The 18,443-nt window shown below is 39.3% G+C and overlaps 1 protein-coding gene across 13 annotated transcripts in view; it reads right to left on the bottom strand.

Moving 5' to 3' along the window:
* Positions 1 to 18,443, bottom strand: part of CADPS2 (calcium dependent secretion activator 2) — a 371,478-nt gene that overhangs the window by 133,583 nt on the left and 219,452 nt on the right. For all 13 annotated transcript variants that reach the window (XR_012087419.2, XR_012087420.2, XR_012087421.2 and 10 more), the window contains exons 12-13: positions 15,318 to 15,454; positions 9,854 to 10,041 (exon numbers count right to left, since the gene is read on the bottom strand). Coding sequence is in view for 10 of the 13 variants with exons in the window: in XM_020803108.3 (XP_020658767.3) it covers positions 9,854 to 10,041; positions 15,318 to 15,454 (325 nt within the window). In the remaining 3 variants the exon portion in view is untranslated. The remainder of the gene's footprint in view (positions 1 to 9,853; positions 10,042 to 15,317; positions 15,455 to 18,443) is intronic.

Raw genomic sequence — 18,443 nt, 5'->3', positions numbered from 1 at the left:
TGTCATGGGTGTGACAGGAAAAAGCCGTGGGCCCTGATAGTGACAAGTGAGAAAGGTGAGCCAGCAGAGTGCCAGCATTTGTCAACCTACACTAAGAGGAGAATCGCTACTGTCATACAAAATACCTCACAACTCGTCATGTCACTACTTGAGTTTGTTGTCATACAAAACTCTACTGACAACACCTATGATTTTAGAATAGCTTGATCCATTTTTTCACTAGCTACAGTAACCTGCATGCAGGATATCAACAGGAAAACAACTAGAAAGTGTGAATCAGTTTTACCTCCCATTTCCTAACCAAAACTTTTGGAACATAAAACTTACCATTATTTTTTCAATAGGACACAGCAGTCACCAGGGTTTTGCGACCATGGTTATGTTTGCTACTTTTTAAAGGGTACAGTTATCAAGGGGAAAAAAACAGTCCCTCTCTGTGATACAATGATTTGCTGCAAAATCAGAATCTGATCCCAACAATTCAGCTAACAAATGTGGAAAAAAGAGGACAGCTTCTCATCATATTCTCTTCTTCACCTTGAGTGAAACAAGGGTTGAAGTTGCTGAGTTCAATCCAATCCAAGGCTTAACTGCTTGGAGTCCCATTTGAAAGTTCAACAGGATTACTCTGAAGTAAGTATTTACAGAATTGCAACTGAAGTTGAAATGGCTTTCATGTTTTAACATTCATTTAAAATAATCTTCTGCTTTTCATTTGAGAACCTACAGGTGTTTATGTCCTTTAAAACAATTTGAATACCTCGGATCATCAAACACTGATCCACTGACAATTCCATGAAAACTAAGCTTTGAACATCGCTCTTTACAGCTCCAACTCTCCCTTTCCCTCCTTCACTGAAAGTGTGCTTCAGCATGCTTCCATAAGAGAAGTGCAGACTAAGTAGGCCTGCAAGTCATGTAATTAAAGTGTTAGTAAGAAAAAAAATGATATCTCCAGCTATTGAGCATCACAGGTCATCTAGATCAGAAGTTAATTGTCCTGAGACAGCAACATCTTTTTTGTATCTGCATCAGTCTGATCTTTAGTCCCTGGGCTTCCAACGAAGCAGTCTGCCTCCCATTGTGCAAATGCATATGGCACTGATTTGCAGGTCCTATCCTGATCTGATATATAAAAAAGAATTACTGGTCATGTTGTGGCAAAATGTCTCACAGCTGTGCTTGCCACTTTCTTTCCCTCCCTAGTAGAAAATGTTTTGCACATAATACACAAATTCACGTGCACCCTGATATTATAAAAAGAAACCTTTAATCAACTGGAATTTGCTGCAGCTGATGACATAATTCCTGTTGCACAGGTGGATTCCACCCAACAGGATTTCAGCCCATGTTTCAGGAAGCATATTGGAATCCACAAAATTTATATTGAAATCTGTTAGTTTTACAGATGGCACCATACTTTTGCTTTTGTTATATAAACACTTGGGTTGAAATTGGGTTCCATCATGTAGTGAATTGCAACTAGAACAATCAGTGGGGATTTGATGGCTCAACTTCTTCATTACTTCTACTAATTCAATGAGGCTACTCTTGTTGAGACTTACTACACTACGAAACAGGATTTCAGTTGCTGACTTACAGCAAAAAAAGAAAAAAGAAAAAAAAAGGGAAATGTACTATTGATCTACCCTTGTCAAATTTGTAATTTATTATATAGGCTTCTGAATGATGAAGCAGACAAATGTGTATAAGCTCTAGAACAGCCATTCGTTACCTTTTTTTGGCCATGGCCATAACCAAATTATGAAATAAAGATAAGTTGAATCAGGATTGTATAAGTAAGTTGTACAGTGAACCTTATAAAGTGGTGTGTGAAAAATTGTTTCCCGCCTGTGGTCCTCCTCAAATGTGCCAGGGCCCCCATTGAGAATGGCTGCTCTATAGACATAACTACAATTTGAGTAGACACATTGCATCAATGGAACTTACATAACTGTGGACTCGCCATTCATCAAATGACACACAGACATCTACTCGATTTGGATTTAGACCAGAGTGTATCACAGAAAATTATTCGTTCATTGTAACTGACAAAGATCACCCATCTTCCAGGTTAGTGTTATCCTTCTTTCTTTTTGGAAGAGCTTTCTGGGTTTGGTTATATCCAGACAGATATCTCCACTGCTTTGAGTCTAACTAACTGGTACACTTACTGGGAACACACAGGAAGCCAGGCACCCACAGAATGAAAGCAGCATCTAATATACAAGGACTTACTACATAGAGCACACTGCATACATCAGTCTTACACATTGTGCTGGGCAATGTAGAAAAAGAAGAAGAAATGAGGCAAGGAAGAGGAAACAATCCGTGAATGGAATTGGGAAGATCTATGGACTGCAAAGAATAGTTATTCATCAGATATTCAATCTTCCTTCAAAATCATCTGCATAGACTATTAGGAACTGAGATTTCTTCGGAGGTAGCATCCTATACCAAGTACTGGAACACCAAAAATAAATATTTTCACTTGCTAATCTATGAACAGCCAGAAAAAAATATATATAGTACCAAAGAGCCATGTTCTGTCATCAGAACTCAGTTTCTTGACAAGATGCCTATATTCATCCCTAGAAAGGCAACGCCCCTCCATGCTCTGGCATTCCCTTTTCAAAACAGTCAGGTATCCTAAACTTCAGCTGTTACAGATTTTGTCCTCATCCTTGGAAGGATTATTTTCAAAATAATAAAGGGCAAAATTACAACATTTGTGGTAAAAGGCTAATCTGACTCCTATGAGATGGCTTTTGCTTTTATTATCCATTTGAAGAATGCTCAATATGTCAGCTTCTTCCAAAGAGAAGTAGTGATATACCAACCTGGGTGTGTGTGTGTGTGCTCTTTGTCAATTCAACCTGCTGCTCAGCAGGGGGGAAAAGTCACTTTGCACTTCATGTATTTCCTACCAACATCATTTCAGAAAGAGAGGGACAAAATGGGAAGTCGCAGCATGAAAACTAGATACCAGATGAGATGATGAGGAAGAAAACAATAGCTCCTTTTCTGTATTTTGTAGCTTCACTTAACCTCCGCTGCTACTGTTGAGACTGTCAAGACTAGACTGTATTTACATAATTATCCCATTGCACATATATTTGAAGTATACAAATAAAGGACTAAGGATAGTAGTGAGAAACAACATTATCTCTACTACGTCTAAACAATGATCCTACCTTAGCAGGAAAAATAATATGATATGAAAGAAGAGGTGTGCTGAGAGGGGGCAGCACCTTTCATACAAGTTGCAATCAATCAAGAAGATCCTTCGTTTGATGATTTTGAGGCCTAATTAGAAAACGAGTCTCAATGTGATCATTTTACCATTCATGGCTGGCTGGTATAATCTATATAACCTCTATAGGAAGTGCTGTCTTCAGCTTAAATAGACATAATATCCCTTCAATAGTACTAGCAAATAGGTGTACATCTGACTGGCTATGTAACATCATGGCATCACCAAGACTTCATATGTATTCTCAGACTGAATTAGCTCATCTGAGAAAAAAAACCCAGAAGGAAATGGCTAGTAAGGTGACAACAGAATGAGAGAAATGGAACTGCAAACAGCCCTGAAAAACATAGCATTGGGATTTATTTTCTCCTACCAAATCACTGTTCCCCTCTGCCAAATATAAGGCATCTCAAATTGACCCAGCTCCATAAGTCAAAGGAAAGAGATTGCCACAATTTTCTATGGCTTGTTTTTACTTCATATGGTACTTCGTAATATTTCTTGTTTATCTCAACAACACTGTGACACGCAGTGATGCAAGGTCCCACATCATAGCTAAGAATAATTTAAGTAGAATTAAAATGAAAACTGGATTTGTGTATCTGTAGACCTTCAATAGTGGGTGGAATCTATGTTATCCTGCACAGAATTAGCCTAGACATTACACTGGGAGGCAGGGCAGGCTACGTATTGTACTGCAGCCTAATAGAACTCATTCAGCTGTGGTTCACAGGGGAGCTTTGTTATGGCGGCCACCATGTGGAACTATCTCTCAATTGAGATGAGGGAGGCTGAAAATTCCTGCTACCAAGCAAAGATTGATGTTTTCACCCTAATTTTTTCCTGATTATGTAGCTAACTATCAACACCATCAGTTTCAAGTTGTTCCCAAGTATTGCTTTTTGTCTGACTATCAAAACACAGGACTAGTGAAGATTCTAAGAATGCACCTTGCCCAAAATGGAATGCTAGCTGGTGGCCTCCTAAATATTGATCTTGCCCATTCAGACTTTGTGGTTTCATCACTTTTGACTTCTGCGGGTCTCTTGCTACAGATGCTACTGCCTTGAAGACAATGTCCCCCAGCTCTACTTACTTAGGCCGTCTTTGTATTGTGGTCCTTCAGAAATGAAGCAGCAGCCATCTGCCATCTTCTGTATGTAGCCACCAGGACACACCATGTAGTCAGTCAGGGATGGACTGGTTGACTGGTGGGGCTGTTCTGGTGGACTACAGTGAAACAGTCTTTGCTCCAGTTTACTGGGAACTATTTAAAGGCCTCCCCAACTGTTTGTTATGCTGCCAGCCTGGGGAGATTCTAAGTTCTGTTCGGTGGTACAAATCGATTAGCTTTATATCACTTTTTGTCTCAACTGTCTAAAGCAGTAAGGTTGATAATTGTATACGGTACTTTTGCACACAGTAATGGACCCAGTTCAAGGAGAAAGGGCAACTCTGGCCAACAGAACCTTGGTGACCTTCAACTGAAGACCTCCAAGGGAATGTCCAGTTCATGATGGCTTCCTCAGTTCTTCATTTGGGAAGTTCTCATCTTTGGCTGTCACTATACACCAACGAGGGATGTGGTGGCGCTGCGGGTTAAACTGCAGAAGCCTCTGTGCTGTAAGGTCTGTAGATCTTCAGCTGTAAGATTGAATCCATGTGACGGAGTGAGCACCTGTCGCTTGTCCCAGCTCCCGCCAACTTAGCGGTTCGAAAGCATGCAAATGTGAGTAGATAAATAGGGACCACCTCGGTGGGAAGGTAACAGCATTCTGTGTCTATGTCGCACTGGCCATGTGACCATGGAAGATTGTCTTTGGACAAACACTGGCTCTATGGCTTGGAAACAGGGATGAGCACCGCCCCCTAGAGTCAAACACAACTGGACAAAAATTGCCAAGGGGAACCTTTACCTTTACCTATACACCATCAGCCAGCAAACAGATCACTTGATGTTTGGATCCAGTTCCCATACTGCACCAGTATTATTCTGCTGTTAACCTATAAATATGCATCCTTTATTTTATTGGCAGAAACCCTGATGCTTCGTGTTTTAGTTTTAGCTAAAGTAGGCCCACTGAATCAGTGGGGATTTGATGAGTCATCTCCTCCATATGTTCCAATGAGTCAAAGGGCCTACTCTTGTTGCAAATTAGGACACTAAGCATCAGGTTTTCAACCACTGATACCTTTATTTTATCTACCTCTACATGTGAGTCAATATGAAATTATTTCTGGAGAAAAGGGGAAGAGAGGTGTGTGCAGGTCTGCCACCTGAGTCTGCAATTCTTGCCTTAATTCTGCTTCTACTGTATCTACACTCGTTTCTCTGTTTACTGACAGTAAACTCTCCTGATAATTTTATTTCATTCAACCACCCCATCCCAGTTTCTTCTCCTTCGAACATTTAGATTCTAAGCCAGAGGTACCACGCAATTTGATATTAAGGACAAATAAATGTTACTTGTTTCATAGAGTGGAACCATAACTTGAATGGCTGAATAGCATGAATTTGAAATATAGTGTGTCCTCGGTGATATTGACCAGGCTGGTAGCAGGGCCATGATGGTCTTAACAATAGAATGCACTGCTCATCTAGCACGCCCGAACCATTTCATCACTAGGCCATAAAGGCCCTTTGTCTCGGCATTGAAGTCTTTCTCCTTGTCAGTCTGACTTAGAAAACTAAGATGTATAATCACATACATCAGCCTAGAACTTTGACCTATCATACATTGTCTGCAAAATTCTTTTTTTTCTCCCCATGTAATGCTGGAGATGAATGAGTGGATGTTATTATCTGTGTGTGTACAATCCTGAGTGAGCGCTTCTGTTTCTGTCCTTGACTTACCTTTCTTTTCTCTCCCTTTCTTCCCATTTCTTTTTCTCTTATTTCAGTATCTTAGTACCAACCAGACCTTCTCTTTACAACACTATTCTATTCTTTTATTTCTAAAACACTCATAATGCCGCACAAACACAACCAGCTTGAATAGGAGGAATATATACAGAGTGCTCACCACAGTGGAGGAGGACGTGATCTCTGAGATTCCACATACTGCTTGCACAGTCGTCCTTCACTTACGCTAATAAATAAAAGAAATATTTCTGCCTTCTGAATTCTTGAAATAAGTTTGGGAAATGCTCAATAGCACTGCACTGAGCATTAGTACCGAAAGATTCAAAATCAGACAATAAGTAAGGCTAGGGAGATAGCTGCACGAGTCAGGGCTTCCATACAAACCATTTTAAGAATCATTGGGAGGCTCAGGAATTGGCATGGAAAGTATGTTTTTTATTGTTGCCTGGAAAGGCCTTGAGAATTTGCACACACAAAAAGGAAAGGAAAAAGGAAAAAGAAAAGCCCATCTCCATTCACTGAATAAAATAGAATTATTAGAAAGGGGGCAGAGAAGCTAGTCCATCTGATTTCTCTAAGAAATCAAACTCTGCAAAGACATCCCCTCTTGCCCTCACCAATTTAAGAGCTAACTATAGGGAACAGTCAAGAGCAACAGAGTCAACCTTTTTAAGCATCATAACCTGGACTCCTCTGCTTTGTGTAAGCTGCTTCAGCACTCCTTTATGCTAATTTATACAGTACACAGCTCCTAAGCTGTATTACTAAAATTAAAACATTTGTTTCTCAGAAATCAGAATGATATATATGCAACTAAAAGAGCAATTAAAATCACCCGCAGATGTTGTACAGTTTTCTTAAGTTCTTTGCATATAAGCATGCTCAGAGGAATCCAAACAAATGCTGCTGGGGGGGGGGGGGAAACTCTTCTGAAAAGAAAGCAGTGGCACCACAGACTGTGCTCCAAAGTGCTTGGCCTCTACTGAGAGCTCAAAGCAGTACCAGACTATTATAAGTGAATGGATCTCATGGATGACTGATGCAATTAATGGGCCAAAGCCTCTCAATTATCCAAAAAGAAGGGCAGCTGCATAATAACTTTTCTACCTTGAATTTTATACAGTGCTTCACTTCAAAATTTGTGTCAACTCTGCAAGTTCCTAAAATTCAGTTCATACATTTAACAGCTATCATTAGGAAAAATATTTTTATACATGGGATGGGTGGGTGGAATATATGTAGGGGCCCCCACCACAGAGTGGTCACAAAGACACACACTTTATACAAAGTGCCTACATTATATAGCTCTGAATACAGAGTCACTGGTTTTCAAACTGGCAATTCTACTTCCATAGAACCTAAGTGCAGACTTGGCAACAGCACCTGAAGACTTTCAAGCTATTTAAATGGTGTTGCTAAGAGGTATAAATGAGAGTGTGAAGTTGCTTAACAGAGCAGAAAGCTCACTGTAATAAAGAACAGGATAAACAGTGGTTGAAATGGGCAAGCCACAGAAAATATTTCTCACCTATTCTTTCAGAGCCTTGCAACAATCAGAAAACACCAATATCTATAGTGTGACTGTACAACTTATGACTCTCCAGGCCAAACGCTGACCGTGTTTGGCCTGGAGTGGTAATTCACAAAGCTTTCTAAATCTTTTGGTTTTGTTGATTGCCTGGGATTAGACAAACAAGACTGACAAGCATCACAGTGCAGGACTTGTAGATTGTTCTTGTTTGGAACATCACAAGTAGTGCATAAATACCCAAGAAGATTTGTAAAATATTAACAAAATGACCGGAAGTAGACCAATAGGTAACAAATTTCAATACCACAACCGCAGCCCTCCCTGTTTACCTGCTGTCTAAGAGATGGTAGAAGAGTGCCAGTGAAGATAAGAGAGGACATGCAATTAAATGGAGGAAATCAAATACTGCACCAGCAATCTGGAACTGATACAAATTTGCTACATTATGTTTATTCATCCCTTCTTTTCATGAATTCATTTTCTTGCATTGGTTTAACCAGTCAGGCCAAGTTCTGTTTCATAAAATCACAAAGCCATTTCAAACTGGTCAGCTTGAAATATTTCAAAATATGCACCTACACCTAGAGAATGCTGTTTCACCATGACTCATGAGAGGCACATTTCCCCAATAATAATCTTCTGGGGACTGCATGCCCGTGTTAGATCCCTCTGGTAAAGTAGGTATAATAAAAGGAAAAGTACATGTAGCAAAAATAGCAACTGGATCAAAGCAAGACTTGAGAAGAACAATTCATACTCTTTTCCACATTCACCTATAACTCGTTGCCGTTCATCCATACATGGATGCAAGGTACAGATATTCATTCACATGTTTGGACAACCTGCGCTGTGGAGATGTTAACTGAATATGTTAAGAAATCCCAATTCCCTTATACTCCAGTGCTATTCAAATCCTTCATTCTAAACACTGTATTAAATCCAGAATCTGATCTCTGTGAAATATGTACATACATACATATTTTAAAATGCATATTTCCTATAGCATTAATATAGAAACATATATGATTGAAATAATTTATCTGCTCCATGGAATAAGCATGTGTCATCATTTGAAGCATACAGCCAGGGCTGATTTGCCTTCAGAAATCAGGCTTACCAAGCATGGCTTAGTTTCATGATCAGAAAAATTCAAAATCTGCATTTCTCTCCGTCTATTCTCATTTAGGCAGACTTCTTTGAAAATGTTAGGATTAGGCATTCGTCCTCTGGAAAGCAAGCCCTAAAGGGCAAGAAAGTAGCATGAGCAAGGCCAGAGAAGGCACGTGATGTAGGCCTCACCCTGAACACTTCTCAGCAACTGAAGTCTTCTCTACAGATAGGTTTAGTTTCAGAATATTCAAGCAACACACATACATTCAATTTTCAAATGTTATGTTACAAACCAACAAAAACGTTAAGTGCTACTGCTTCTACATATAAATCAAAAAGGAGTTCAGGCAAGCTATTGAGAAAAGTAATCAAGGACTAATAATATTTTAGACCAATTCCCTTGCATCTATATTGGATCTGGGCAAACTCCTCTAATGTGCAGAACACAGTGGCTGAAATCCTGTTGCTTTGGGTAATAAGTTGTACTATAGTCCCACTGAATCAGTGGTTATTTGGTGAGTCAACTCCCCACAACTTCCACTATCAGCCAGTAAGGCCTGGATAAGAGGTCTTTACAATACAAGCCTATCCTAATTTGTTCATATGGCCATCTAGACATCATATATGTAGTCGATAAATAGTCTGAATCTGCACAGCATATTTAGAGCTTGTGGAAGGCATATACTTTCTGCCTATGTAGTATCTCTGAAAGTGGCAATGGGCCTGACATTTATTCAGTTGTTTTAAAGATATCACTCCCATGTCCCGTACTGTCAAGTTTATAGATACACATCTTGCCTTTAAACTTTTACCCTGCTCACAGGAGAAAACTGGCAGACACACCTGCTATATGAAATGAGTAATGGGCCCAAAAACCAGAACCTTCTGCATGCTGGCAAATTTAAGATGCAGGTGTTCTTTTGTATAGGTTTTATAGCACTACAGAACCAGCACAAATGTTTTGTATGAACTGAACCCTTGATGCTCATTCATTTCTTTGCTATCAAGTACCTGGGAGAAATTACGTTAAATACATTGATAATCTTCCATTATAAAAGACTAATAAGCTTTGCTCTATGTCTGCATATTAAAATACCTGTTGCCATGAACATGAGAAGCACAAAAGGCAAAACTGTAATGGAGCAAGGTTGGGTCAATGACAGCGCCGTTCTCTGAGTGCTCCATCAATTCATTCAGGTAGCATAGATGACGGTGACAACCTCTCACGCCGTAACGAGCACAATATTCATCTAACACGAAGACTTGGCCTGGGCTAAACCAACCCTGGAAGAGATGGGGAGGGAGGAAAATGTTTTAATGACTCTGGAGTGTTATTTTCTTCGTCCCCCCCCAACTAGATTTGCATAGAGACACAAGCTTAGAAACTGAAGGTATTTATACAATTATACAATTAATTGTCTTACTGTTTTTAAAAATAATTCCAGCAACAAATCTAGTGCATTAAAAGCAGCTAGGCTCCAAGGACAGTCTGAAAACTGCAAATGCTACTTTTAATGCACATGGTCTTTTGTTGTTATATTGCTGATTATGTTTCCTCTCCTGTATGGAAAATATTGTAAAGAAATAGTGCAAATGATTGGTTTTGAAGTTACATTATTGTGGGGGAAAGAAGACAAGAGAGATACAAATAGCATAAGAAGCTTAAGAAAGGAAGTCCCCATGCATAAGGCATACTGTACATTGTTGCTCAGGAACAGCAAAGACAGAAAGGAAGAATTGCTATTACAGGAAGACAAAGAGGGACCCACAACAATAAAGAACCCTGAGGAGATACCACTGGGCCCTGAGGTGACTATGAAGCATGGAGATAAAGAGCAACCTATGACTCATGGGCCCAGCTCTCTTAAAAGGAACCTGGGAACCCAGGAGAGGAGCTAGCTGGTATTTCTGCTGGAATAAAGGATAAAATTTAGCAAGCCATCAGGGCTTACAAGATAGATAAAATGGAAGCCAAAAGGTACAGTACTTCAACTAGCAGTTTCATTCTAGTCAAGGAACTGGGGCAGAGGTATATTATGTTTTGGTCTTAAGGTAAAGGCACTGTCAAAAGCCAACATCTTGCAGCTACTGGCAGACTTAAGTCGGAGGAAGCTGATGGAGAACACCTTAAAAAACCCCCACAACTGTTCATTTAGACTTCTCTCTGTGAACTAGTTCTACTGTAGACAAGTAGTTTAAAATGTCCAGAGAGCCCATCTCTCCAGCTCAACACAACACCCATCCCTCTTGGTCCAGTGGTGAGCACTATAAACAAACTTGTTTTGGGATATTACCAAGAAGTTATGACCACAGGGGGTCAACTCCAGGTTGTGAGAGCTCAGATGCACACTACTCTGGACTTTTTATTGAAGAAGCTTCATAGGCTTTGTTTCAGAAAATATGGCAGATGAGGATTGATTGGTTCTAGTGGGCCGTAAAGATATGTCTTGAAGAGCAGAAATGGTGGGGGGTGCTGGGGAATCCGCTACTCAAGTAATCTTTGAGGGATGGGGTGGGATACAATGGGAGATTTCAACTTGGCTGTTAAAAGGGAAAGCAGGGGAAGTGTTTGGCTGTTGTTCCCACCCTTCAGGTTGCACTCTAACTAAAGAAGTCATGGTGACAAAGATGTAGACCTCCCAGTCTGAAAATCCTTTTCTTTAATGCCATTAACTGCTCAGAATTTGATTCTGGATGAAGATTCTGATCTGGCTTGTATCATAGAGATGTGATTGAAAGAAGAGGGGGACGTTTGTCTTACCCAGGCCTGTTGAACTAATTATTCCATGGTATAGCAGGCTGTTGCAGGGAGGCAGAGTGGCTGTAGCCCTTAAAAATTAATCTTGCCGAACAGATTTTTTTGGAGGCAGTCTGTCTATTTTAAATGTACCTTGTTGCTGCTGAGTGAGAAGGACAGTCTGAGAATGTTCCTTGATCCTATGTTGTCCTTAAATTCTCAGGTGGCAGGAGTGGTAAGAAACATAACTGTGCTTAGTGCCCCATTTGTACCCTAGTTACATCACATCTTGACAGCTTCAAAATGCTGCATGTAGAGTTATCACTGAAGAGGGTCCAGAAATTTCACTTTCTGCAATATGTAGCAGCCAGACTGCAAACCAGTACATGGTCTCCAGATCGCATGTCGCTGATATGGAAAGAACTACATTGGTTGCCAGCTGCTTGCTAAGCCTAATTCAAGGTACTGGTTTTTTATCTTCAAAGCTCTCAACGGCTTGGGGCCCAGCTAGCTGTCTTGTTATGGATCTGTCTAGACGTTCTGATCTAACGGACAGAATCTCTACAATCCTACAACCTAATACATTAAGGACACCTGCTTATCCTTAAAATTGCAACTTTAAATTGTGAGGAGCCTGGTTAAGCTTCAAGATAGCAACTGGACCAAAGAAAGCCATTGAAGTTCATGGCCAAGTGAGGAACTGAGCCTAGATTCCCTCCGGTTGTAGTGCAATACTCCACTTCACTGAGCCAAATGGGTTAACTGGCAATTTTCAGTAGCTTACATATTCCAAAAAATCACTTATTCAGACAAGAGGAAATGTGGCAAGAAATGGAAGAGGGAAATCACAGCAAGGAATTACAGGTATTACCCATTTCTTCACAAGAGTCTCCTCCAGTTTCTTCTCCCTCACAGAAATATTTTATGTGCCAGTAAAACAGAAGACTTGAGTTTTCAGCTGACTAATGATATGGGCGATAAAACTTTAATTTAGAATTATTTTGTCATGTACTGGACTTTCAATAAAGGAGTTTTGTTTTGGCTAGTAGGTGATAGTTACATCTTTGACACAACTCTGGGAGGCAGTGGAAGACAGGAGGGCCTGGCGTGCTCTGGTCCATGGGGTCACAAAGAGTCGGACACAACTAAACGGCTAAACGAACGAACGAACGACAGTTACATCTAATTATTTTGTACAAAGATGATTTGATTTATTGAAAAATGCTATATGTGTCACGTTCCCGCCTGTCCTTTGGTTGTTTCACCAATCAAAGGCACAAGCTACATGTCATTCAGCTGCCACCAGTTGATTACATCAACGTTATTCCCTATTAATGACAGAGGTCCAGCCAACGTATCATTTAAGAACCAAGTAGGAATTGTTTATCGTTACAGGTGATAATATTCCAGTGAATGTCATTAACTCTCAACTAAACAAACTTCTCTCTTCACTCTTAACTGCCTACTCTTTCTCTCTCCCTTCCTCCTTTTCTTCACCCCACTTAACTCCGCCCCTCACCAATACCTATTGGTGTATGCAAATTTCCACATAATATTAATGAGCAGGGTGAACGCTACAGTAAGCTACTTTCATTTTATTTCCTGAAGTGCAGAAGACTATTTTCAACACAGAGAGACTGTAACTAAACCGTATACAGTGAGTACAAAAAACCCAACAACCATAAATATCTGTGATAGAAGAACTACTCTGACTTACTTGATGTCTGTGTAAGGAGTTCATAAGCTATATGCCCAATAGCAGAATCGCCTATTGAAATTTCTTATTTTTCCACAGTGGGAAAAACTGTCTGGATCAGAATGATCCCACCTCCAAAATGCCAGTCATAAATGGAAAGCTAACAAGACAGTGGTGGAGCACACATTTTGCAGGCAGAAACTTGCAGATTCAATCCATGTTAGATCCTTATTGAAACTCCTGGATAAATCCTGCCAGTCAATATAAACCAGTGGTTCCTAACCTTGGGTAACCATGTGTTCCTGTACTGAAATTCCCAGAAGAATTCCCAACCATCTGTGCTGGCTGGGGTTTCTGTGAGCTGCTATCTAAGAACACCTGGGTTACCTAAGGTTGGGAATCACGAGTGCAGATAACAGTAAATTAGATGGGCCAATGATTTATTCAGTATAAGGCAACTCCCAATATTCTATGTTCTAGTGAAGGGCAGTATGTGGACATTAGCCATTGCTTGTAAGGAAACATATACAGATGTTCCTTCCTCAAAGGCTGCCATGCTCCATGTGTGTTAGGCACAACAGGAATTCTTTATATGAGGACTTTGAACACATGCAGGGAATGTTTTCCATGTTTTTGTACTTTTCAGTACACACTAAAGAACAGCTTCTGATAAAGCTTTTAGCATCCCATAACCTTGCCTCATTAAATGAATTTAATGTTTTTGCCTTCATGTGACACCATTTCTGACTTAAAGTCCTTGTTTTCCCATGACTCCTTCCATCTTTTTCCTTGCCACTGAAAATCAATTAGGGAGCAAAAGACAGAATAACTGCACAGTACTTTTTAACTGCTAGCCTAAGGAGCACTCCTTCTGGGATACATATTTTCAAACTGTAAAGGGCAAATGCAAATATGCATTTGCAGACATGCACATAATATAATATAGATACAGACAAAACAGATACCGTATTGATATTATGATGTAACATAGCTGTAGCTGTCAGGAGTCAAGAGCCAAGATTGGCCTATAGTCACTGTTAGGCATTGGTTTGCTGTTGTATAATGTGTGAAATGGCGCTTGCTTTTTGACTGCAAACAGTGCACCGTAAGCCCAAAATGGCCAATACGAGACATATGCTAAACAAAGACACCAGAAGAGGATAGTTTATATTTCACTTACTGGACTAGGGTTCATACTGCATAAAATTAAGTGCAACAGAGCAGATGTTTTAAGGGTACTCAAGTACCTTTACTATCCTCATGAATGGCATCACTTTTGTTGTGAAATTTTTAAGTTTATCATTTAGAAAAATTACCAGTTTCATTCAGTTTGTGATCCTCCATTGTGTTTGATTAGTCCATTGACTGTATTAAACATAGGATGACATCAATTAAAACAGACTAAGCCAGCCGGCCAACGCATGATCAATGAATGTATAAAGAAGTAAGCAAGGAACATGAACCCTGTCAAACTGTTTTCATTTAATTTTTCTCATTTATGCATTCTCATGATGGCAACCCCCTCAGTCCTCAAATGTTCTATGCTTCTTTTGTAAGTTAAAAAGGAAGAAAAATAAATTACAGACTACTTATAGAGTGGTAAGTAATTTATCTAGGATTTAAGCCTACAAAGCTAACCTTGACTCAGCTGAATACAAGCACAATAAATCTATTTGCCTTTCCCCCCCTGTGGTTTTGATTCTATTCTTTGCATTTCTTTCCCCCTCCCCAGTCCATGAAAGAGGAGAGAATTACAAGATAGATGACATAATGCTTGACATCTGGTGAGCTGGATTTGAACCTTAAAATGCCTGTACAGGTGTTAGTAAATCCTACCACAGAGGGTTCCATATTTATTAAAGCCTTCTGTTTTTATTCAGCCCTCCCTAGAGGAGCTGATAAACCATGGTTCAGAGTCAGTTTGAGTCTATTCTCTTCTCTATTGAGTAGCACAGCAGTAGCCTTCAAGTGTATAATTTTCAAATTTGAAGCCAATCGATTGAAATCCTTTATCCCAACCTCGTGCACAGTTATTAAATGAGTCTGGAAGAAAAGACCACTTTGCAACAACTATTTCTCACTTTTTCTCTCCCACCCCACTTCTTTTCTTCTAGCCTTTTTACTTACCAAACAAGAATAGGAATCATTCAATCGGTGATCCAAGGTCTGCCTCTGAAGTACTCTAAAGAGTGAAGCATGGTCAAACTTGCAAGGATTAGCAGAAATAAACTCATCCATGCCATGTTTCTGAGCACGATCAGCATCTGATTGTAGGGAAAAAGAAGGATGCGTTTATGCAGTTTATTCCATGTTAAGACTGATTTTCAGTTTCACTGGAAAATAAATAACCTTGTTCAATACCTCCCCTCCCTCTCTGCCCCTTTGTCACAATAAATTTTAAGGAAATGACAGGTGATATAAATGTAGCCAAAGATAAAAAGAATACACAAGGAATTTGTTTTCATTTACTGATGAAATCACCGGGGAGGAGGGGGGAATACCCCTCAAATATCAGAGTGAAACAGCTTGCATAATCAATTCTAACATTTTGCAAAAGCATTGGTGTTCATTTAATAGTGTGGATCTCTTTATTGTGCTCCTAGAAAACAAAATGTTTTGGTTAACACTGAGTTTATTTCTGAAGTTCCTGTCTCACAAAATATTAAGTGTAAGGCTGCTGAAGACAGGACATTTTATCTATTTAAACCCCACATACTTCCTTGGGCATGTCTGTGCTCACAGGCATTAAGATGATGCTCATCACAAACCTAAGTAGCAAACAAACATGGCTGGAAGCCCATTTCCTAAATGGCAAACTGGAGCAGAAATGAACACATAGGCTTGTGCGGGGTCATTTCCAGTCTTTTTCTTTTACATGCAGCTTTTAATCAAACAAACATAATGTAATAATGGCAAAGAGCTCCTTCAACCTTCTAGAATGCAGTAATGAAACTGGGAGCAATAGTTCTTTGTGCAAATTACATATAACGTACAATTTTAAATGGCACTTCAATCAAAAGTCCAAATTTATTGTTGTTCAGAGATTGCATCTTTCAACGCCTTTGAACCCTGCGGGTTTATCCAAAGACAAGCTCTTGTGGTTGCTTTCATTAATGGTATGTTTTGTCAAAACCCTCAGTGTGAGTTGTCTACCAAGTATGGACAGAAAATGCCTTACAGTGGCCAAAAGGACTAGTTAAGCATTAACACATTAGCTCACACAGAGTTCATACACAACATTGGGGGTGAATAGTTTGCTATGAACTCAAAATTGATTTAACCCTTACAATATGGGTCTTTGCTTCTCTTTGTTCCTTTAATTTCAAATATAGGTCTTTTTATGTTCGTTACGAGAAAAGATGCATCCTAAATGTACTTTTAAAAAAACCCTGCATAATACAACCTAAAATTTCTATAGAAAAGGAGACAAAAGTTTATTGATTAAACCCAATTACAGAGTTAGGATCATAATAATACTCCATATTGATCTGTGGGCATGATGCTAACATAATCAGTCACATTTAGAAATTTAGCCCCAGATCATATTGATCCATGTCAAGTCCAACTTTCAGCTGTATTTGCAGATGGAAGAATTATTTAATTCAAGCTGAAGGATCTGCAGCATCACATCTTGAAAAGATGCACAAACTAATTCATATCACTTGGCCCTGCACTGTCAAAGCAAGAGTCACATCTATGTGACAGATTTCAACAAGGTAGCTATAGCAAATAAACAGTGTGACAGTACATTGGTGGTTTAAGGTAAGAGATGATCATCTGCAGAAACAGCAGTATATTCTTTTTCTAGAGTTTATGAACCAACACTGTGTATGATTAAACACCCTTTAGGCTGAAATCCTGTGCAGAGTTAAATCCCACTTCACATATAAACAAAAAAAATCCTGCACTCACACTGAGATCACCACTGGTTCAAGGGTAAAAAGGGTTCACTTTATATATGGTATATATAGTGCAAGGAAATTCTAGGTTCTAAATAAGAAGAAGAAATAAAACTATTTGTACTCCAGTAATTATTTGAATAGATTATTGATAATTTCATATTTTTAAAACTATTCCCTGTCCAAATAATACTAAGAAGATTTTTTTTAATTTCTTAGTCATGGCTCATTTGTTATTTTCTGGTGGCACAGAACTGTAAAAATGTAACAAGAGAACAATGTTTCTTTATGCTTTCTGTATTTCTTTCATGCCTTCAAATTCAAGACTTTTCAAATGAAAGGAATAACCTTCATTTTCCTTTTATTGTTGTTTTTAATCTTTTAAAAACAGAAAAATGCAGGGTAGTTTATAGATGTTCATTATCTTTTTGAAAAATCCATATATTTGCTGTTTAATATGCTACCATTAAGGCCTTGACTACTTATCAGGGTGGATGCTTGCATTTACACAGAATTAGATCTACAGAAATTGACTCAACATGAGCGAACTATTCCAAAAGAACAAGGATAAATGTGGCAACAGATAAATATAATGCATAGTTCCTAAAGAGGGCAGAAAGAATACAGCGTACAATCAGGAGCTGCAACATATACTGTTCAATAAAAAGCGTAACTTTCACTATGTCTCTACTTTTATGATCGTCAGTGGGCTGCACATAAGAATCTGATTATCATTTTCTTCAGCTATCGTCCTCCTAAGCCAGACAACATAAAAAGAGCAAAGGGCTATCCAACAAAACATTCCATTAGGGCCAAGAGGATCTGCTGTAGGGATGTGCACAGAGAAAACTTTTTTCCCCCTTGTTTTGTTTCAGGTTCTTTTGCTTGGTGGTGGGGCACTCCTTCATTCTCATGTCTTTCTTTTGTGCATAGGCCCTTTCGTTAAATATCAAAGAGTGGCACTTTCAGGGTGTTTTTTTTTTTCCCATTCCATTTTTCCTCATTCGTGTTCTCTCTGACACTACTCCAAAAGCCCCAAAGTACCTATAAACTGTTCCAAATAAACCAGAGGGGGAAGGGGGGGTATCCCCTCTTGAGCAAAGCCAGGAGATGTGACAAGAGAGTTGCCTCCACCCAGCTGTTGGAAATAAAAACACTCCCCTCTTCCCACTCCCCCCACCCCAAAGTATGACCGAACACAAACCCAGAGAATGTCATTATTGGGAAAAGTGGCCAAACTGCTCTTAGGATTCTGTATGCTTCTATGTTTTTTTTCTCTCTCTCTTTTTCTCACTCTGTTTTTTTTTTCTAGCCCTTAATTGTAGTTGCTTTGAATGCTTTTATTCTTATTTTT

The sequence above is a fragment of the Pogona vitticeps genome, chromosome 5 (assembly GCF_051106095.1).
Source record: "Pogona vitticeps strain Pit_001003342236 chromosome 5, PviZW2.1, whole genome shotgun sequence".
Taxonomy (NCBI): domain Eukaryota; kingdom Metazoa; phylum Chordata; class Lepidosauria; order Squamata; family Agamidae; genus Pogona; species Pogona vitticeps.
This window is presented reverse-complemented; position numbering and strand designations above follow the sequence as displayed.